A 23,410-nucleotide genomic window follows, 5' to 3' on the forward strand; every position below is an offset into this window, starting at 1 on the left:
GGTCCATTGTACCCTGAAGGTGGCAACGCAGGTTGATAGAGTGGTCAAGAAGGCCTACAGCATGCTTGCCTTCATCGGACGGGGTATTGAGTACAAGAGTTGGCAGGTCATGTTACAGTTGTATAGGACTTTGGTTCGGCCACATTTGGAATACTGCGTGCAGTTCTGGTCGCCACATTACCAGAAGGATGTGGCTGCTTTAGAGAGGGTGCAGAGGAGGTTCACCAGGATGTTGCCTGGTATGGAGGGTGCTAGCTATGAGTAGATTAGGATTGTTTTCGTTGGAAAGACGGAGGTTGAGGGGAGACTTGATTGAGGTCTACAAAATTGAGAGGTATGGACAAGAGTGGGGGTGTCAGTTACAAGGGGTCACAATTTCAAGGTGAGAGCGTGGAAAGTTTTTTACGCAGAGGGTGGTGGGTGCCTGGAACGCTTTACCAGCAGAGGTGGTAGAGGTGGGCACGATAGCATCATTTAAGATGTATCTGGACAGATATATGAACGGGCGGGGAACAGAGGGAAGTAGACCTTGGAAAATAGGCAACAGGTTTAGATAAAGGATCCGGATCGGCGCAGGCTGGGAGGGCCGAAGGGCCTGTTCCTGTGCTGTAATTTTCTTTGTTCTTTGTTTATCCCCGACCCTGGTTCCAGAGAGGCCACATACCATCCTGGAGGCTCTTTCACTTCCACAGAAGCACCTATCTGTGCCCCTGACTATAGAGTCCCTGATAACTATCGCTCTCCTGCACTTTGCCCTCCCCTGCTGTGCAACAGAGCCAGTTGTGATGCCATTGTTCTGGCTGCTGTTGTTTTCCCCTGATAGACTATCCCCCTCAACAATATCCAAAGGGGTATACCTGTTAGAGAGAGGGACAACCACAGGGGATTCCTGCACTGACTGCCTGCCCTTTCTCGTGGTCACCCATCTGTCTGCCTGCACCTTGGGTGTGACCACATCTCTATAACTCCTATCTCTGACGCTTTCCGCCACCTGCATGCTCCGATGTGAATCCAATTGCTGCTCCAACCAAACCACGGGGTCTGTGAGGAGCTGCCATTGGTTGCACTTGCTGCAGACGTCGATCGGAACGCTGGAAGCTTCACGGATCTCCCACATCTCACAGTTAGAGCACTGCACCCGCTGAGTGACATTTAAGCACTCGTTAATTAACAATACTTCTTAAATTGTTATTAGATTAAGTTACAATTAACTATATTCTCCCTGACGCTAGATTTTTGCTGTAAAATTAAATAGAACATAGAACATAGAACGATACAGCGCAGTACAGGCCCTTCGGCCCTCGATGTTGCACCAACATGGAAAAAAACTAAAGGCCATCTAACCTACACTATGCCCTTATCATCCATATGCTTATCCAATAAACTTTTAAATGCCCTCAATGTTGGCGAGTTCACTACTGTTGCAGGTAGGGCATTCCACGGCCTCACCACTCTTTGCGTAAAAAACCCACCTCTGACCTCTGTCCTATATCTATTACCCCTCAATTTAAGGCTATGTCCCCTCGTGCTAGCCACCTCCATCCGCGGGAGAAGGCTCTCGCTGTCCACCCTATCTAACCCTCTGATCATTTTGTATGCCTCTATTAAGTCACCTCTTAACCTTCTTCTCTCTAACGAAAACAACCTCAAGTCCATCAGCCTTTCCTCGTAAGATTTTCCCTCCATACCAGGCAACATCCTGGTAAATCTCCTCTGCACCCGTTCCAAAGCTTCCACGTCCTTCCTATAATGAGACGACCAGAACTGTACGCAATACTCCAAATGCGGCCGTACTAGAGTTTTGTACAACTGCAACATGACCTCATGGCTCCTGAACTCAATCCCTCTACCAATAAAGGCCAACACACCATAGGCCTTCTTCACAACCCTATCAACCTGGGTGGCAACTTTCAGGGATCTATGTACATGGACACCGAGATCCCTCTGCTCATCCACACTACCAAGAATTTTACCATTAGCCAAATATTCCGCATTCCTGTTATTCTTTCCAAAGTGAATCACCTCACGCTTCTCCACATTAAACTCCATTTGCCACCTCTCAGCCCAGCTCTGCAGCTTATCTATGTCCCTCTGTAACCTGCAACATCCTTCCGCACTGTCTACAACTCCACCGACTTTAGTGTCATCTGCAAATTTACTCACCCATCCTTCTGCGCCCTCCTCTAGGTCATTTATAAAAATGACAAACAGCAACGGCCCCAGAACAGATCCTTGTGGTATGCCACTCGTAACTGAACTCCATTCTGAACATTTCCCATCAACTACCACTCTCTGTCTTCTTTCAACTAGCCAATTTCTGATCCACATCTCTAAATCACCCTCAATCCCCAGCCTCCGTATTTTCTGCAATAGCCGACCGTGGGGAACCTTATCAAACGCTTTACTGAAATCCATATACACCACATCAACTGCTCTACCCTCGTCTACCTGTTCAGTCACCTTCTCAAAGAACTCGATAAGGTTTGTGAGGCATGACCTACCCTTCACAAAACCATGCTGACTATCCCTAATCATATTATTCCTATCTAGATGATTATAAATCGTATCTTTTATAATCCTCTCCAAGACTTTACCCACCACAGACGTTAGGCTCACCGGCCTATAGTTACTGGGGTTATCTCTACTCCCCTTCTTGAACAAAGGGACCACATTTGCTATCCTCCAGTCCTCTGGCACTATTCCTGTAGCCAATGATGACCTAAAAATCAAAGCCAAAGGCTCAGCAATCTCTTCCCTGGCTTCCCAGAGAATCCTAGGATAAATCCCATCAGGCCCCGGGGACTTATCTATTTTCACCTTGTCCAGAATTGCCAACACTTCTTCCCTACGCACCTCAATGCCATCTATTCTAATAGCCTGGGTCTCAGCATTCTCCTCCACAATATTATCTTTTTCTTGAGTGAATACTGACGAAAAGTATTCATTTAGTATCTCGCTTATCTCCTCAGCCTCCACACACAACTTCCCACCACTGTCCTTGACTGGCCCTACTCTTACCCTAGTCATTCTTTTATTCCTGACATACCTATAGAAAGCTTTTGGTTTTTCCTTGATCCTACCTGCCAAAGACTTCTCATGTCCCCTCCTTGCTCGTCTCAGCTCTCTCTTTAGATCCTTCCTCGCTTCCTTGTAACTATCAAGCGCCCCAACTGAAACTTCACGCCTCATCTTCACATAGGCCTCCTTCTTCCTCTTAACAAGAGATTCCACTTCTTTGGTAAACCACGGTTCCCTCGCTCGACCCCTTCCTCCCTGCCTGACTGGTACGTACTTATCAAGAACATGCAATAGCTGTTCCTTGAACAAGCTCCACATATCCAGTGTGCCCAACCCTTGCAGCCTACTTCTCCAACCTACACATCCTAAGTCATGTCTAATGGCATCATAATTGCCCTTCCCCCAGCTATAACTCTTGCCCTGCGGGGTATACTTATCCCTTTACATCACTAACGTAAAGGTCACCGAATTGTGGTCACTGTTTCCAAAGTGCTCACCTACCTCCAGATCTAACACCTGGCCTGGTTCATTACCCAAAACCAAATCCAATGTGGCCTCGCCTCTTGTTGGCCTGTCAACATATTGTGTCAGGAAACCCTCCTGCACACATTGTACAAAGAACGACCCATCTAATGTACTCGAACTATATCTTTTCCAGTCAATATTTGGAAAGTTAAAGTCTCCCATAACAACTACCCTGTTACTTTCGCTCTTTTCCAGAATCATCTTCGCCATCCTTTCCTCTACATCCCTAGAACTATTAGGTGGCCTATAGAAAACTCCCAACAGGGTGACCTCTCCGTTCCTGTTTCTAACCTCAGCCCATACTACCTCGGAAGAAGAGTCCCCATCTAGCATCCTTTCCGCCACCGTAATACTGTCCTTGACTAGCAGCGCCACACATCCCCCTCTTTTGCCCCCTTCTCTGACCTTACTAAAACACATAAACCCCGGAACCTGCAACAACCATTCCTGTCCCTGCTCTATCCATGTCTCTGAAATGGCCACAACATCGAAGTCCCAGGTACCAACCCATGCTGCCAGTTCCCCTACCTTATTTCGTATACTCCTGGAATTGAAGTAGACACACTTCAAACCACCTACCTGAACACTGGCACCCTCCTGCGAAGTCAAATCTGTGCTCCTGACCTCTATACTCTCAATCTCCCGTACCCCAAAACTACAATCCAGGTTCCCATGCCCCTGCTGAATTAGTTTAAACCCCCCAAAGAGCATATATAAATGCTATATACTAACCTCTGCCCCCAGGTTTAGTTAATTCTCTTCCTCGTTAATCAACTAGTTTTAATACGTTTGTCAATGTTTTTTTAAAATTTAACCCCCCACAATTTGAAAACAGAGAGAGACAGAGAGAGAGAGAGAGAGAGAGCGACAGAGAGAGAGAGAGAGACAGAGAGAGAGAGAGACAGAGAGAGAGAGAGACAGAGAGAGAGACAGAGAGAGAGACAGAGAGAGAGAGAGACAGAGAGAGAGACAGACAGAGAGAGAGAGACAGAGAGAGACAGAGAGAGACAGAGAGAGAGAGAGACAGAGAGAGACAGAGAGAGAGACAGACAGAGAGAGAGACAGAGAGAGAGAGAGACAGAGAGAGAGAGACACACAGAGAGAGAGAGAGACAGAGAGAGAGAGAGAGACAGAGAGAGAGACACAGAGAGAGAGACAGAGAGAGAGAGAGACAGAGAGAGAGAGAGAGAGAGACATAGAGAGAGAGAGAGAGAGAGAGAGAGACATAGAGAGAGAGAGACAGAGAGAGAGAGAGAGAGAGAGACAGAGAGACAGAGAGAGAGGAGACAGAGAGAGAGAGAGAGAGAGACAGAGAGAGAGAGAGACAGAGAGAGAGAGAGAGAGACAGAGAGAGAGAGAGACAGAGAGAGAGAGACAGAGAGAGAGACAGAGAGAGAGAGACAGGCGCAGAGAGAGACAGGCGCAGAGAGAGACGGACAGATTCACAGAGAGTGACACAGAGTACCATTTACCTTCCCAGACTGCTCTCTGGATTTCTTCCGCTAGCACCGTTGACGATGTGAAGGCCCACAGAGCAAGAACCAATTCCGACTGGGGACAGGGGGAAAGATTAAAAAATACAGAGGAGCATCTGTGTCCCCTTCCACACCGAACTCCCTTAACATTTCTCACTCACCCAGCATCAAATTGTTGCAGTTTTCTCCCCTATATTTATCAGCTGAAATGGTCCGTAAAGTATTTAACACAAATGATGCTTCAGTTCCCACAGAAAACGTGGCCACAGTGGGTGCCAGTGCCACAGTGACGGAAGGAGTTAGTCGCACCCGGAATGCTCTACTGAATGGAGATACAAAGAACTACGATTGGGATTCCGGTTACACCTGTCACCAGCTGGGCAGTGGAGCCATTGTGGTACAGCTGGCACAGCCCTTCATGATCAGCTCCATCAGGTAACGGCTTCTGCGCAGTAACACCAGTGTCTGCATTATCCTGATTCTCCACCCCATTCATTCCTGGGATGATGCATCCCTATCCAGGCCAGTTTTCTTCCCTCATTGCCCTACAGTCCCGTAACAGCCTCTCCGAACAGGCGCCGGAATGTGGCGACTAGGGGCTTTTCACAGTAAATTCATTGAAGCCTACTCGTGACAATAAGCGATTTTCATTTTTTCATGTGGTGCAGGAACATCCACAGTGCTGTTAGGGAGGGGGTTTCGGGAGTTGAACCCATAAGACCATTAGAAATAGGAACAGGACGAGGTCATTCGGCCCCTCGAGCCTGCTCCGCCTTTTAATAGAATTATGGCTGATCCAACATTCCTCACGCCCACTTTCCTGCCCTTTCCCCGTAACCTTTGATTCCCTTACTGATCAAGAATCCATCTCTCTCCAGGTCGTACGGTGGCGCAGTGCTTAGCACTACTGCCTCTCGGCGCCGAGGTCCCAGGTTCTATCCCGGCTCTGGGTCACTGTCCGTGTGGAGTTTGCACATTCTCCCCCTGTCTGCGTGGGTTTCGCCCCCCACAACCCAAAGATGTGCAGGGTAAGTGGATTGGCCACACTAAATTGCCCCTTAATTGGAAAAAATGAATTGGGTACTCTAAATTCATTTTTTAAAAATAATCTATCTCTCCCAGTCTTAAATATAGGAGAGCGAACACAGGACGTCCTGACGGGGGAGGGTAAGCAGCCAGAGGTCGTAGTTCACATAGATACTAACGACATAGGCAGGAAGAGTGATGAGGTCCTGCAGAAGGAGTTCAGGGAGTTCGGCAGTGAGCTAAAAAGCAGGACCTCGAGAGTTGTAATCTCGGGATTACTCCCTGTGCCACGTGACAGTGAGGCTAGAAATAGGAGGATAGTGCAGCTAAATATGTGGCTAAACTGGTGGTGCAGGAGGGAGGGTTTCAGATTTCTGGACCACTGGGATCTCTTCCGGGGCAGGTGGGATCTGTATAAGAAGGACGGGTTGCATCGAAACTGGATGGGCACCGATATCCTGGCTGGGAGGTTTGTTAGAGTCACTCGGGAGGATTTAAACTAATATGTCAGGGAGGTGGGAAGCAGAGTCCGAGCTGAGAAGGTGCAATAACTGAAGTGGAAATAGAGAACAAAAATAAGAGAACAACATCACGCTGTTTGCTCAAACGCAGTGGTTTGAAGTGTATTTGTTTCAATGCCATATGTATAGCGGGTAAGGCAGATGGACTTAGAGCACTTATCAGTACTTGGAAAATGATGCTGTGGCTATCACAGAAACATGGTTAAAGGAAGGGCAGGATTGGCAGCTGAATGTTGGAGGTATAGATGCTTCAGGAGAGATAGAGGGGGGTGTAAAAGGGGTGGGGGAGTAGCATTACTGGTTAAGGAGAATATTAGACCGTGCTGCGGGAGGACACCTCGGAGGGTTTATACAATGAGGCAATCTGGGTAGAGCTCAGGAACAGGAAGGGGGCAATCACAATGTTTGGGGTTTGGCGGGTCAGAGTTTGTAAGGTGTGTCCAGGAAGCCTTCTTGATGCAATATGTAGATAGTCCAACTAGGGAAGGGGCAATACTGGACCTGGTATTGGGGAATGAGCCTGGACAGGTGGTTGAGGTTTCAGTAGGGGAACATTTTGGGAGTCTTGCAAGCGACAGTTGATTAGGATTCAGGAAAGTCATGTTCCTGAGAGAATGAAGGATAAGTTTGGGAAGTTTAGGGAGCCTTGGATAACGAGGGATATTGTGAACCTCGTCAAAAAGAAAAAGGAGGCTTTTGTACGGTCTGGAAGGGTGGGGACAGGAGAAGCCCTTGAGGAGTATAAAGAAAATAAGTATTATAGAATAGAATCATAGAATAGAATCATAGAATTTATGGTGCAAAAGGAGGCTATTCGGCCCATCGGCACTTTGTCAGCCCTTGGAATGAGCTACCCTAGCTATGCCCATACCTCCACCCTATCTCCATAACACCATCTAAACTTTTCTGGACACTAAGAGCAATTTAGCATAGCCAATCCACCTAACCTCCACATCTTTGGACTGTGGGAGTAAACCGGAGCACCCGGGGGAAACCCAAGCATACACGGGGAGAACGTGCAGACTCTGCACAGACAGTGACCCAAGCTGGGAATTGAACCTGGGACCCTGGAGCCGTGAAGCAACTGCGCTAACCGCTGTGCTACCTTGCTGCCTCCAAGTAGGAAGGTACTTGAGCAGGGACCAAGGGGAATGTGTCCAAGTTTGCAGATGACACTAAGATGAGTGGTAAAGCGAAAAGTGCAGAGGATACTGGAAGTCTGCAGAGGGATTTGGATAGGTTAAGTGAATGGGCTCGGGTCTGGCAGATGGAATACAATGTTGACAAATGTGAGGTTATCCATTTTGGTAGGAATAACAGCAAACGGGATTATTATTTAAACGATAAAATATTAAAGCATGCCGCTGTGCAGAGAGACTTGGGTGTGCTAGTGCATGAGTCACAGAAGATTGGTTTACAGGTGCAACAGGTGATTAAGAAGGCAAATGGAATTTTGTCCTTCATTGCTAGAGGGATGGAGTTTAAGACTAGGGAGGTTATGTTGCAATTGTATAATGAAATGAAATGAAATGAAAATCGCTTATTGTCACGAGTAGGCTTCAATGAAGTTACTGTGAAAAGCCCCTAGTCGCCACATTCCGGCGCCTGTCCGGGGAGGCTGGTACGGGAATCGAACCGTGCTGCTGGCCTGCTTATAAGGTGTTAGTGAGGCCACACCTGGAGTATTGTTTTCAGTTTTGGTCTCCTTACTTGAGAAAGGACATACTGGCACTGGAGGGTGTGCAGAGGAGATTCACTAGGTTAATCCCAGAGCTGAAGGGGTTGGATTATGAGGAGAGGTTGAGTAGACTGGGACTGTACTCATTGGAATTTAGAAGGATGAGGGGGGATCTTATAGAAACATTTAAAATTATGAAGGGAATAGATAGGATAGATGCGGGCAGGTTGTTTCCACTGGCGGGTGAAAGCAGAACTCGGGGACATCGCCTCAAAATAAGGGGAAGTAGATTTAGGACTGAGTTTAAGGGGAACTTCTTCACCCAAAGGGTTGTGAATCTATGGAATTCCTTGCCCAGTGAAGCAGTTGAGGCTCCTTCATTACATGTTTTTAAGGTAAAGATAGATAGTTATTTCAAGAATAAAGGGATTAAGGGTTATGGTGTTCAGGCCAGAAAGTGGAGCTGAGTCCACAAAAGATCAGCCATGGTCTCATTGAATGGCGGAGCAGGCTCGAGGGGCCAGATGGCCTACTCCTGCTCCTAGTTTTTATCTTCTTATGTTATAATGTTCTAAATTGTTCTAAACTGTTTAGCACACTGGGCTAAATCGCTGGCTTTGAAAGCAGGTCAGCAGAACAGTTCGATTCCCGTAACAGTCTCCCCGAACAGGTGCCGGAATGTGGCGACTAGGGGCTTTTCACAGTAACTTCATTGAAGTCTACTCGTGACAATAAGCGATTTTCATTTCAATTAGGAGGCTCCATGAAAGTCCTTGGTAAGTAGGATTAAGGTGAATCCGAAAGCTTTTTATTCATATGTAAATTGCAAGAGGGTGGCCAGGGAAAGGATTGTACCAGTGAGGGAGCAATCTGTGTCTTGAACCAGAGGAAATGGGTGAGGTTCTAAATGTTCTTTTCATCAGTGCTCGCCAAAGAAAGAGACTTTGTGCAAGATGATTTTTGGGCCAGGTGTGTGCATAGTCTGGGTCATGTTAACACCGAAAAGGAGGAGGTATTGGTTCTTTTAAAAGACATTAAGGTCGATAGCTCGCCTGGGCCGGATGGGACTTACTTCCCATTTCTAGACCGTACAAAAGCCTCCTTTTTCTTTTTGACAAGGTTCACAATATCCCTCATTATCCAAGGCTCCCTAAACTTCCCAAACTTATCCTTCATTCTCTCAGGAACATCACTTTCCTGAATCCTAATCAACTGTCGCTTGAAGGCTCCCACATGTCCGATGTTGATTTACCCTCCAACAGCCGCACACAATCCAAATTCTTCAATTCCTGTCTAATGTTATCGGAATTTGCCTTTCCCCAGTTTAGCCCCTTAACGTGAGGGTTACCCTCATCCCTAACTAAAAGTACCCTAAAACCTACGGAGTTGTGGTCACTACTCCCAGAATGCTCCCCTACTGAAACCTCAACCACCTGGCTGGGCTCATTCCCCAATACCAGGTCCAGTACTGCCCCTTCCCTAGTTGGACTATCTACATATTGCATCAAGGTGGCTTCCTGGATACACCTTATAAACTCTGCCCCATCCAAACCCCCTGAACTCAGTGAGTTCCAGTCAATATGGGATACATTAAAATCCCCCACCACAACAACCCAGGCAGCACGGTAGCATTGTGGATAGCATAATTGCTTCACAGCTCCAGGGTCCCAGGTTTGATTCCGGCTGGGTCACTGTCTGTGCGGAGTCTGCACATCCTCTCCGTGCCTGCGTGGGTTTCCTCCGGGTGCTCCGGTTTCCTCCCACAGTCCAAAGATGCGCAGGTTAGGTGGATTGGCCATGCTAAATTGCCCTTAGGGTGGGGTTACTGGGTTATGGGGATAGGATGGAGATGTTGACCTTGGATAGGGTGCTCTTTCCAAGAGCCGGTGCAGACTCGATGGGCCGAATGGTCTCCTTCTGCACTGTAAATTCTATGATAATCTATGATAAACCCTGTTACTTTTGCACCTTTCCATAATCTCTCTACCTATCTGCTCCTCTATCTCTCGCTGGCAGTCGGGGGCGGGGGGGGGGGCCTGTGATAAACCGCCAACATTGTGACTTCCCCCTTCCTGTTCCTGCGCTCCAACCCTGGACATTCAGTTCCCATCCCTGATCACCCTGCAGCCATGTCTCCATAATCCCGATGATATCATACCCCTTTATCTCCTCCTGACTGTGTAAAGGAGTCGAGATCTAACTGGCCGCCCCCTGTTCCCGTGTGTGTCATTATCTAGGCTGTCGTGTCTTCACCATTTAAGGTACTGTTTATAGCTTGTGTTTCTGGTCAGGTTACTGCTCTGGGATTGCGATGATCGAAGTTACAGTTTCTACATCGAGGTCTCCAAAAATCAGCAGCAATGGAAGATGGTGGCTGATCGCACAAAAGTTACTTGCAGGTGAGAATCTCTTTGCTCTTTTCACAGTTTGGGTCACTGCTGGATGAGGACACTTGGGTCTCATTGCACATTCCCATCTCCTAATTTATGGCCATTCAGATAATAGTCTGCCAAAGCGGATAACCTCGCATTTATCCACGTTATACGCAGCTGCCATACATGTGCCCACTCACTCAGCCTGTCCAAATCCCGCTGCAGCATCTCCACCCTCCTCACAGCTCCCCCTCCTCACAGCTCCCCCTCCTCACAGCTCCCCCTCCTCACAGCTCCCCCTCCTCACAGCTCCCCCTCCTCACAGCTCCCCCTCCTCACAGCTCCCCCTCCTCACACCTCCCCCTCCTCACAGCTCCCCCTCCTCACAGCTCCCCCTCCTCACAGCTCCCCCTCCTCACAGCTCCCCCTCCTCACAGCTCCCCCTCCTCACAGCTCCCCCTCCTCCCCCTCCTCACAGCTCCCCCTCCTCACAGCTCCCCCTCCTCCCCCTCCTCACAGCTCCCCCTCCTCACCCTCCTCACAACTCCCCCTCCTCACAGCTCCCCCTCCTCACAGCTCCCCCTCCTCACAGCTCCCCCTCCTCACCCTCCTCACAACTCCCCCTCCTCACAGCTCCCCCTCCTCACAGCTCCCCCTCCTCACAGCTCCCCCTCCTCACAGCTCCCCCTCCTCACAGCTCCCCCTCCTCACATCTCCCCCTCCTCACAGCTCCCCCTCCTCACAGCTCCCCCTCCTCACAGCTCCCCCTCCTCACAGCTCCCCCTCCTCACAGCTCCCCCTCCTCACCCTCCTCCCCCTCCTCACAGCTCCCCCTCCTCACAGCTCCCCCTCCTCACCCTCCTCACAACTCCCCCTCCTCACAGCTCCCCCTCCTCACAGCTCCCCCCTCCTCACAGCTCCCCCTCCTCACAGCTCCCCCTCCTCACAGCTCCCCCTCCTCACAGCTCCCCCTCCTCCCCCTCCTCACAGCTCCCCCTCCTCACAGCTCCCCCTCCTCACCCTCCTCACAGCTCCCCCTCCTCACAGCTCCCCCTCCTCACAGCTCCCCCTCCTCACAGCTCCCCCTCCTCACAGCTCCCCCTCCTCACAGCTCCCCCTCCTCACAGCTCCCCCTCCTCACAGCTCCCCCTCCTCACAGCTCCCCCTCCTCACAGCTCCCCCTCCTCACCGCTCCCCCTCCTCACAGCTCCCCCTCCTCACAGCTCCCCCTCCTCACAGCTCCCCCTCCTCACAGCTCCCCCTCCTCACAGCTCCCCCTCCCACCCAACTTGGTGTCAGCTGCAAATTTGGAGATAAGATATTCCTTTATCTAAATCATTCATATATATTGTGAATAGCTGGGGTCCCAGTATCAATTCCTCTAGTACCCCACTAGTCACTGCCTGCCAATTTGAAAAAGACCCGCTAATTCTTTGTTTCCTCTCTGCCAACCAGTTTTCTGTCCATCTCAATACACTCCCGCCAATCCCACGCGCTTTAATTTTACACACTAATCTTTTACGCCTTCTGACAGTTCAAATATACCGCATCCACTGGCTCCCTCTCGTCAACTCTGCTGGTTACATACTCAAAGAATCCAAATACATTTGTCAAGCATGGTTTATTTATTTATTTACGGGATGTGGCCGTTTATTGCCCATCCCTTGTTGCCCTACAGAAGGGATTTCCCTTGCGTAAATCCCATCCTGCCAATGTTTTCTAAGTGCTGTGCTGTAAACTCTAGACAATGGATTCGAGAGCGAGAATGGATTCTAGAACGATAATGGATTCTAGAATTTCCCCCACTACCGATGTCAGTCTTACAGGTCTATAATTACCTGTTTTCTCGCTACCTTCCTTTTCGGTAACACATTGGTTGGCACTGTTGCTTCACAGCGCCAGGGACGCAGGTTCGATTCCCGGCTTGGGTCACGGTTTGTGGGGAGTCTGCGGGTTCTCCCCATGTCAACATTCTGGTCCAGAAAACCATCCTGTATACACCCCAGAAATTCCTCCTCTATTCATAGAATCATAGAATTTACAGTGCAGAAGGAGGCAATTTGGCCCATCGAGTCTGCACCGGCTCTTGGGAAGAGCACCTACTAAGCCCACACCTCCGACCCATCCCCGTAACCAGCAACCCCACCCAACCCCTTTGGACACTAAGTGCAATTTAGCATGGCCAATCCACCTAACCTGTACGTCTTTGGACTGTGGGAGGAAACCGGAGCACCCGGAGGAAACCCACGCAGACACGGGGAGAACGTGGAGACTCCACACAGACAGTCGTCTGAGGCCGGAATTGAACCTGGGACCCTGGAGCTGTGAGACAGCAGTGCTAACCACTGTGCCACCATGCTGCCCCATACTGTAACATGACTAATGTGAGTCACCCAATCGAGATGCAGATTAAATCACCCATAATCACAGATGTTCCTTTGTTACCTGTGTCTCTGATTTCCTGTCTAATGCTATTGCCAACATTCCCACTGCAGTTAGGGGGTCTGGATACTACCACTGACAATATTGTTTGTCCCTTGGTGTTTCTTAACTCCACCCAGACAGATTCCACATCATCTGTACCAATATCTTTCCTCAATATTGTATCAATATCTTCTTTAATCAACAACGCAACTCCACCTCCTATTCCTTTCTGTCTGTCCTTCCTCAAAACTGAATAGTCTCAATGTTTAGTTCCCATCCTTGATCATCTTGGGACCATGTCTCTGTAATCCCAACTATATCATCCCCCTTTACATCTATCTGAGCTACTAATACATCCATTTTATTTCAAATGCTCGGGCACAGAACCTTAAGGCTAGTCCTTTTAATGTTCCTTGTCCCTTCCCTACTGGTTTTTACAGTGTCATTATCTGATACAGGCTCTTTCTCTGCCTATTACTTTTCTTATTTCCCTTGCTGTCGTTTTAACTTGATTCTGTCTTGTTCTTGATTCATGTTTTCATATAATCATAGAATTTACAGTGCAGAAGGAGGCCATTTGGCCCATCGGGTCTTGGAAAGAGCACCCTGCCTAAGGCCACACCTCTGACCCATCCCCGTAACCAGCAACCCCACCCAACCCTTTTGGACACTAAGGGCAATTTAGCATGGCCAATCCACCTAACCTGCACGTCTTTGGACTGTGGGAGGAAACCGGAGCACCCGGAGGAAACCCACACAGACACGGGGAGAACGTGCAGACTCCACACAGACAGTGACCCAAGCCGGGTATCGAACCTGGGACCCTGGCACTGTGAAGCCACAGTGCTAGCCTCTGTGCTACCGTGCCACCTCATGACCTCATCCCTTTTTTTTTTACCTATGTCGTTTGTACCCATGTGTGCCACGACCACTGGCTGTTCACCCTCCCCCTCCAGAATGTCCTGCCGCCGCTCTGAGACATCCTTGACCCTAGCACCAGGGAGGCAACATACCATCCTGGAGTCTCGTTTGTGACCATAGAAACGCCTCTCTATTCCCCTTAGAATTCAATCCCCTATAACTATTGCACTGTCACACTTATTACCCCTCCCCTCTGCAGCAGAACCAACAGCGGCGCAATGAATTCTGGCTGTTGCTGCTTTGCCCTGAGAGGCCGTTCCCCTCAACAGAATCCAAAACGGTATATCTGTTCCTCAGGGGAATGGCCACAGGAGATTCCCGCACTACCTGCCTCACTCTCTTGCTCTGCCTGGTGGTCACCCAATCCCTTCCTGCCTGCGGAGCCTGAGCCTGCGGTGTGACCACCTCTCTGGACGTGCTAACCACATCACTCTCCGTCTCACAGACGCACCACAGTGTCTCCAGCTGCCGCTCCAGATCTGAAACTCCAGCTTCCAGGAGCCATACCTGGAGATACTTCCTGCCCACGTGCTGATCCCGGCCACTGGAAACGTTCCCGAAATCCCACATGGTGCATGAGGAGCACAGCAAGGCTTTGCGATCTCCTGCTATGACATCACCTTTTAAATTAAAGCTTTGGAAGATGCTGATATTAGATTAATTCAAATTCTCTATGGTCCTTCTTTGCTTGTCTTCGTTACTACCAATTAGAGCCTTTACAGATTCTAAACTGCAAAACTTATTTTCAAACGATAATTGTTGAAAGTTGGAAAGACTTACCTATCAGCTCTCTCCCTTGTAGCCTCAGCTGCCGCAGGCAAGACCCGTCTCTGGAGATTCAAAAGTTCCATAGCAAGGAGAAAAAGCAGAGGACCTCGTTCCACTCTGACCCGAGTCCCCACTCTGCCCCGAGTCCCCGCTCTGCCCCGGGTCCCCGCTCCGCCCCGGGTCCCCGCTCCGCCCCGGGTCCCCGCTCCGCCCCGGGTCCCCGCTCCGCCCCGGTCCCCGCTCCGCCCCGGGTCCCCGCTCCGCCCCGGGTCCCCCGCTCCGCCCCGGGTCCCCGCTCCGCCCCGGGTCCCCGCTCCGCCCCGGGTCCCCGCTCCGCCCCGGGTCCCCGCTCCGCCCCGAGTCCCCGCTCCGCCCCGGGTCCCCGCTCCGCCCCGGGTCCCCGCTCCGCCCCGGGTCCCCGCTCCGCCCCGGGTCCCCGCTCCGCCCCGGGTCCCCGCTCCGCCCCGGGTCCCCGCTCCGCCCCGGGTCCCCGCTCCGCGCCGGGTCACCGCTCCCCCCCGGGTCACCGCTCCGCCCCGGGTCCCCGCTCCGCCCCGGGTCCCCGCTCCGCCCCGAGTCCCCGCTCCGCCCCGAGTCCCCGCTCCGCCCCGAGTCCCCGCTCCGCCCCGAGTCCCCGCTCCGCCCCGAGTCCCCGTTCCGCCCCGAGACCCCGCCCCGAGTCCCCGCTCCGTGCCGGGTCACCGCTCCCCCCCGGGTCCCCGCTCCCCCCCGGGTCCCCGCTCCGCCCCGAGACCCCGCCCCGAGTCCCCGCTCCGTGCCGGGTCACCGCTCCCCCCCGGGTCCCCGCTCCCCCCCGGGTCCCCGCTCCGCCCCGAGACCCCGCCCCGAGTCCCCGCTCCGTGCCGGGTCACCGCTCCCCCCCGGGTCCCCGCTCCGCCCCGAGTCCCCGCTCCGCCCCGAGTCCCCGCTCTGCCCCGAGTCCCCGCTCTGCCCCGAGTCCCCGCTCTGCCCCGGGTCCCCGCTCTGCCCCGGGTCCCCGCTCCGCCCCGGGTCCCCGCTCCGCCCCGGGTCCCCGCTCCGCCCCGGGTCCCCGCTCCGCCCCGGGTCCCCGCTCCGCCCCGAGTCCCCGCTCCGCCCCGAGTCCCCGCTCCGCCCCGAGTCCCCGCTCCGCCCCGAGTCCCCGCTCCGCCCCGAGTCCCCGCTCCGCCCCGAGTCCCCGCTCCGCCCCGAGTCCCCGCTCCGCCCCGAGTCCCCGCTCCGCCCCGAGTCCCCGCTCCGCCCCGAGTCCCCGCTCCGCCCCGGGTCCCCGCTCCGCCCCGGGTCCCCGCTCCGCCCCGGGTCCCCGCTCCGCCCCGGGTCCCCGCTCCGCCCCGGGTCCCCGCTCCGCCCCGGGTCCCCGCTCCGCCCCGGGTCCCCGCTCCGCCCCGGGTCCCCGCTCCGCCCCGGGTCCCCGCTCCGCCCCGGGTCCCCGCTCCGCGCCGGGTCACCGCTCCCCCCCGGGTCCCCGCTCCGCCCCGGGTCCCCGCTCCGCCCCGAGTCCCCGCTCCGCCCCGAGTCCCCGATCCGCCCCGAGTCCCCGCTCCGCCCCGAGTCCCCGCTCCGCCCCGAGTCCCCGCTCCGCCCCGAGTCCCCGCTCCGCCCCGAGACCCCGCTCCGCCCCGGGTCCCCGCTCCGCCCCGGGTCCCCGCTCTGCCCCGAGTCCCCGCTCTGCCCCGAGTCCCCGCTCCGCCCCGAGACCCCGCCCCGAGTCCCCCGCTCCGTGCCGGGTCACCGCTCCCCCCCGGGTCCCCGCTCCCCCCGGGTCCCCGCTCCGCCCCGAGACCCCGCCCCGAGTCCCCGCTCCGTGCCGGGTCACCGCTCCCCCCCGGGTCCCCGCTCCGCCCCGAGACCCCGCCCCGAGTCCCCGCTCCGTGCCGGGTCCCCGCTCCGCGCCGGGTCACCGCTCCCCCCCGGGTCCCCGCCCCGCCCCGGGTCCCCGCTCCGCCCCGAGTCCCCGCTCCCCCCCGAGTCCCCGCTCCGCCCCGGGTCCCCGCTCCGCCCCGAGTCCCCGCTCCCCCCCGGGTCCCCGCTCCGCCCCGGGTCCCCGCTCCGCCCCGAGTCCCCGCTCCCCCCCGGGTCCCCGCTCCGCCCCGGGTCCCCGCGTCGAAAGCTCACTCTGCCCATGACCTCACTCAAGATGTGGCCTCTCTCTCACTGTTCATGCGCAAAGCTCGCTGAGTTATTCAGTAACACAGTGGTTAGCACTGTGGCTTCACATCGCCAGGGACCCGGGTTTGATTCCCAGTTTGGGTCGTTGTCTGTGCGAAGTCTGCACGTTCTCCCCGTGTCTGTGCGGAGTCTGCACGTTCTCCCCGTGTCTGCGCGGAGTCTGCACGTTCTCCCCGTGTCTGTGCGAAGTCTGCACGTTCTCCCCGTGTCTGCGCGGAGTCTGCACGTTCTCCCCGTGTCTGCGCGGAGTCTGCACGTTCTCCCCGTGTCTGCGTGGGTTTCTTCCGGGCGCTCCGGTTTCCTCCCACAAGTCCCGAAAGACGTGCTGTTAGGTGAATTGGACATTCTGAATTCTCCCTCTGTGACCCGAACAGGCGCCGGAATGTGGCGACTAGGGGCTTTTCACAGTAACTTCATTGCAGTGTTAATGTAAGCCTACTTGAGCTGAGAGTGTCTGAGATGAATCACACACCAGTTAAAGTTTCAAATTAGGTCAGAAACACCTCTTGCCCACGAATCAGTCTCCAGAAGATCCCATGAACGAATAAAGAAATAAAAAGGTACTGCAAGTGGTAAAGAAGGTTAATGGTATGTTGGCCTTCATTGCGAGAGGTTTCGAGTATAGAAGCAGGGATGTGTTGCTGCAATTGTACAGGGCCTTGGTGAGGTCACACCTGGAGTATTGTGGACAGTTTTGGTCTCCTTCTCTGAGGAAGGATGTTCTTGCTCTCGAGGGAGTGCAGCGAAGGTTTACCAGACTGATTCCTGGGATGGCGGGACTGTCATATGAGGAGAGATTGACTAGTTTGGGATTGTTCTCGCTGGAGTTCAGAAGAATGAGGGGGAAACTCATAGAGATTTATAAAATTCTAACAGGACTAGACAGGGTAGATGCAGGGAAGATGTTGCCAATGATGGGTGTGTCCAGAACCAGGGGCCACAGCCTGAGGATTCAGGGTAAACCATTTCAGACAGAGATAAGGCGACATTTCTTCACACAAAGAATGGTGAGCCTGTGGAATTCATTACCACAGGAAGTAGTTGATGCTAAAACATTGAATATATTGAAGGGACGGCTGGATATAGCACTTGGGGAGAATGGGATCAAAGGCTACGGGGAGAAAGCAGGATTAGGCTATTGAGTTGGATGGTCAGCCATGATGGTGATGAATGGAGAGCAGGCTCGAAGGGCCAAAAGGCCTCCTCCTGCTCCTATCTTCTCTGTATCTATGATCCCCAGAAATGTGGTTGATCCTAAATGCCCTCCGGGATGGGCAACATGCTCACACAACCAGTGAATATAAAAACAAATCTAATTGTGAGTCACTCTGGCAATTGCTGGGCCCAATGATTTTGTTATTGAGAAAGGACCATGCCAATGTCAGCTCCCAGTTATGTATTTCCGCACTCCAAATGTGTTAACTATGTTTTGTTTCCAGATCGTGGCAAACAATCAGCTTTGAGCGACAGGCAGTGGTGTTTATCAGGATCGTGGGGACCTATAACACGGCCAACGAGGTACGGTTTCACTGGCAACGCTGAGAACTCCACAGGTTTTGTTGAAGGAAATGTCAGATTGGAATTGTTTCAGATAACGGTCAAGGTGCAAAATCCTTCACTTACTGGCAAAGCAGCCTGGGACAGATCAGACACAACTACTGGGCAGCACGGTAGCATGGTGGTTAGCATAAATGCTTCACAGCTCCAGGGTCCCAGGTTCGATTCCCGGCTGGGTCACTGTCTGTGCGGAGTCTGCACGTCCTCCCCGTGTGTGCGTGGGTTTCCTCCGGGTGCTCCGGTTTCCTCCCACAGTCCAAAGATGTGCGGGTTAGGTGGATTGGCCATGCTAAATTGTCCATAGTGTCCAAATAAAAGTAAGGTTAATGGGGGGATTGTTGGGTTACGGGTATAGGGTGGATACGTGGGTTTGAGTAGGGTGATCATGGCTCGGCACAACATCGAGGGCCGAAGGGCCTGTTCTGTGCTGTACTGTTCTATGTTCTATGTACTGTGTATGCAGGAGAAGCAACAACATTGCATTTATATAGTGCCTTTCAAAGCCGCAGGACACCCCAAAATGCATTGCAGCCATTGAAATGGTTCTTCTGTGTCATTGCTGTTTCAATGCAGGGGGTGCTGCAGCCAAATAGTCAGCAGCCTGTAACAAACCCGCGTGACAACCTACATTTATTCGCTTAATTTGGAGTATAGCGACATAAAGCTCAGGAGAGGCCATTCGGCCCACTCACTTTGTGCTGGTCCATTCAGTTCATGCTAGCTCTATCCAGTAATAGTCATCCCATTCCCCACATCCTTCCCCACATCCGTCCCCACATCCGTCCCCACATCCGTCCCCACATCCGTCCCCACCTCCGTCCCCACCTCCGTCCCCACCTCCGTCCCCACCTCCGCCCCCATCTCCGTCCCCACATCCGCCCCCATCTCCGTCCCCATCTCCGCCCCCATCTCCGCCCGCATCTTTGCCCCCATCTCCGTCCCCACATCCGCCCCCATCTCTGCCCCCATCTCTGTCCCATCTCTGCCCCCACCACCGTCCCCATCTCCGTCCCCATCTCCGCCCCCATCTCCGCCCCCATCTCCGTCCCCATCTCTGCCCCCATCTCTGCCCCCATCTCTGCCCCCATCTCCGTCCCCATCTCCGTCCCCATCTCCGTCCCCATCTCCGCCCCCATCTCCGCCCCCATCTCCGCCCCCATCTCCGCCCCCATCTCTGCCCCATCTCCGTCCCCATCTCCGCCCCCATCTCCGCCCCCATCTCTGCCCCCATCTCCGTCCCCATCTCCGCCCCCATCTCCGTCCCCATCTCTGCCCCCACCACCCCACCATCCCCATCTCTGCCCCCATCTCTGCCCCCATCTCTGCCCCCATCTCTGCCCCCATCTCTGCCCCCATCTCTGCCCCCATCTCTGCCCCCATCTCTGCCCCCATCTCTGCCCCCATCTCCGCCCCCATCTCCGCCCCCATCTCCGCCCCCATCTCCGTCCCCATCTCTGCCCCCATCTCTGTCCCATCTCTTCCCCATCTCTGTCCCATCTCCGCCCCCATCTCCGCCCCCATCTCTGCCCCCATCTCTGCCCCCATCTCCGCCCCCATCTCCGTCCCCACCCCCGCCCCCATCTCCGTCCCCATCTCCGCCCCCATCTCTGCCCCCATCTCTGCCCCCATCTCTGCCCCCATCTCTGCCCCATCTCCGTCCCCATCTCTGCCCCCATCTCCGTCCCCATCTCCGCCCCCATCTCTGCCCCCATCTCCATCCCCACCTCCGGAAAGCTATATTTCCTTCAAGTCTCTCTCCAATTACATTTTGAAATCATTGGCCATCTTCTCTCCCACCAACCTCATCGGCAGTGAGTTTCTTAACACACACGGTGCACTGACGGAACCACAATCCGGAGCTTCCTGAATGACGGAGTTAACATGCAAGATGAGACGGGGCGATAGTGCAATGAAGAATTGGGTTCACTAAAAGAAAAGCAATCAGGTCGAAACTAAAATCTTCTGCGCTTCCTGGGTCCGTATCCCTCTATTCCCATCCTATTCATGTATTTGTCAAGATGCCCCTTAAATGTCACTATCGTCCCTGCTTCCACCACCTCCTCCGGCAGCGAGTTCCAGGCACCCACTACCCTCTGTGTAAAAATTCTTGCCTCGTACATCCCCTCTAAACCTTGCCCCTCACACCTTAAACCTATGCCCCCTAGTAATTGACCCCTCTACCCCCTAGTAATTGACCCCTCTGCCCGCTAGTAATTGACCCCTCTGCCCCCTAGTAATTGACCCCTCTGCCCCCTAGTAATTGACCCCTCTGCCCGCTAGTAATTGACCCCTCTGCCCCCTAGCAATTGACCCCTCTACCCCCTAGTAATTGACCCCTCTGCCCCCTAGTAATTGACCCCTCTGCCCCCTAGTAATTGACCCCTCTGCCCGCTAGTAATTGACCCCTCTGCCCGCTAGTAATTGACCCCTCTGCCCCCTAGTAATTGACCCCTCTACCCCCTAGTAATTGACCCCTCTGCCCCCTAGTAATTGACCCCTCTGCCCCCTAGTAATTGACCCCTCTGCCCCCTAGTAATTGACCCCTCTACCCCCTAGTAATTGACCCCTCTGCCCCCTAGTAATTGACCCCTCTGCCCCCTAGTAATTGACCCCTCTGCCCCCTAGTAATTGACCCCTCTGCCCCCTAGTAATTGACCCCTCTGCCCCCTAGTAATTGACCCCTCTGCCCCCTAGTAATTGACCCCTCTGCCCCCTAGTAATTGACCCCTCTGCCCCCTAGTAATTGACCCCTCTGCCCCCTAGTAATTGACCCCTCTGCCCCCTAGTAATTGACCCCTCTGCCCCCTAGTAATTGACCCCTCTGCCCCCTAGTAATTGACCCCTCTGCCCCCTAGTATTTGACCCCTCTGCCCGCTAGTAATTGACCCCTCTGCCCCCTAGTAATTGACCCCTCTGCCCCCTAGTAATTGACCCCTCTGCCCCCTAGTAATTGACCCCTCTGCCCCCTAGTAATTGACCCCTCTGCCCCCTAGTAATTGACCCCTCTGCCCCCTAGTAATTGACCCCTCTGCCCCCTAGTAATTGACCCCTCTGCCCCCTAGTAATTGACCCCTCTGCCCCCTAGTAATTGACCCCTCTGCCCCCTAGTAATTGACCCCTCTGCCCCCTAGTATTTGACCCCTCTGCCCGCTAGTAATTGACCCCTCTGCCCCCTAGTAATTGACCCCTCTGCCCGCTAGTAATTGACCCCTCTACCCTGGGAAAAAGCCTCTGACTATCCAAGGGAGTATGACAAGACTGGAAGGCATCGACTTTAATGCCCAGAGTATTAAAGGGAAAACGGATGAGTTAAGGGTGATGATTGGCACGTGTAATTATGATGTCATAGCTATCACAGAGACATGGTTGAGCGAGAGGCAGGATTGGCAGCTCAACATCTCGGGATACAGAATCTTCAGGCAAGGCAGAGGAGGGGGTAGAAGAGGAAGAGGCTTTGCATTATTGGCTAAGGAGTCAGTTACTGCGGTAAGGAAAGATGATATAAGAACATAAGAACTAGGAGCAGGAGTAGGCCATCTGGCCCCTCGAGCCTGCTCCGCCATTCAATGAGATCATGGCTGATCTTTTGTGGACTCAGCTCCACTTTCCGGCCCGAACACCATAACCCTTAATCCCTTTATTCTTCAAAAAACTATCTATCTTTACCTTAAAAACATGTAATGAAGGAGCCTCAACTGCTTCACTGGGCAAGGAATTCCATAGATTCACAACCCTTTGGGTGAAGAAGTTCCTCCTAAACTCAGTCCTAAATCTACTTCCCCTTATTTTGAGGCTATGCCCCCTAGTTCTGCTGTCACCCGCCAGTGGAAACAACCTGCCCGCATCTATCCTATCTATTCCCTTCATAATTTTAAATGTTTCTATAAGATCCCCCCTCATCCTTCTAAATTCCAACGAGTACAGTCCCAGTCTACTCAACCTCTCCTCATAATCCAACCCCTTCAACTCTGGGATTAACCTAGTGAATCTCCTCTGCACACCCTCCAGCGCCAGTACGTCCTTTCTCAAGTAAGGAGACCAAAACTGAACACAATACTCCAGGTGTGGCCGCACTAACACCTTATACAATTGCAACATAACCTCCCTAGTCTAAACTCCATCCCTCTAGCAATGAAGGACAAAATTCCATTTGCCTTCTTAATCACCTGTTGCACTTGTAAACCAACCTTCTGTGACTCATGCACTAGCACACCCAAGTCTCTCTGAACAACGGCATGCTTTAATATTTTATCGTTTAAATAATAATCCCGTTTGCTGTTATTCCTACCAAAATGGATAACCTCACATTTGTCAACATTGTATTCCATCTGCCAGACCCTAGCCCATTCACTTAACCTATCCAAATCCCTCTGCAGACTTCCAGTATCCTCTGCACTTTTCGCTTTAGTGTCATCTGCAAACTTGGACACATTGCCCTTGGTCCCCAACTCCAAATCATCTATGTAAATTGTGAACAATTGTGGGCCCAACACAGATCCCTGAGGGACACCACTAGCTACTGATTGCCAACCAGAGAAACACCCATTAATCCCCACTCTTTGCTTTCTATTAATATCTTGGAGGGAGCATCAAATGAAGCTTTGCAGATAGAGCTTAGGAGTAAAAACGGGACAGCTATGTTGCTATGTGTTTATTATAGACCCAGATATTGAACGGGGAATTGAGGAGCAAATATGTGCGTGATTCGCTGAGGGGTGTAAGAATAATGAGGGTAATTATATTTGGTGATTCCAGCTTTCCCGACATTAACTGGGATACTCATCGTGTTAAGGGAGTGAACATCTTAAAATGTACACAGGAGAATGTTTTAGCTCAATGTGTAGAGGGTCCAACAAGGAATGGTGCTGTGCTGGACGGAATTGTGGGGAGTGAAGCCCGTGCTAAGGTGGGTGATGGGATGTTGGGGGAGCATTTTCGTGACGGCGACCACAATAT

The 23,410-nt window shown here is 53.0% G+C and overlaps 1 protein-coding gene across 1 annotated transcript in view; it reads left to right on the plus strand.

Annotated features, from left to right (window-relative positions):
- LOC119966915 (BTB/POZ domain-containing protein 9-like) overlaps positions 1-23,410 on the plus strand; it is a gene marked incomplete at its 5' end in the record, with an annotated part of 51,118 nt that overhangs the window by 16,011 nt on the left and 11,697 nt on the right. The window contains 3 exons of the mRNA XM_038798873.1: positions 5,264-5,453; positions 10,535-10,642; positions 18,337-18,415. Of these exons, the coding sequence (XP_038654801.1) occupies positions 5,264-5,453; positions 10,535-10,642; positions 18,337-18,415 (377 nt within the window). The remainder of the gene's footprint in view (positions 1-5,263; positions 5,454-10,534; positions 10,643-18,336; positions 18,416-23,410) is intronic.

Source organism: Scyliorhinus canicula, chromosome 6 (genome assembly GCF_902713615.1).
Source record: "Scyliorhinus canicula chromosome 6, sScyCan1.1, whole genome shotgun sequence".
Lineage (NCBI taxonomy): Eukaryota > Metazoa > Chordata > Chondrichthyes > Carcharhiniformes > Scyliorhinidae > Scyliorhinus > Scyliorhinus canicula.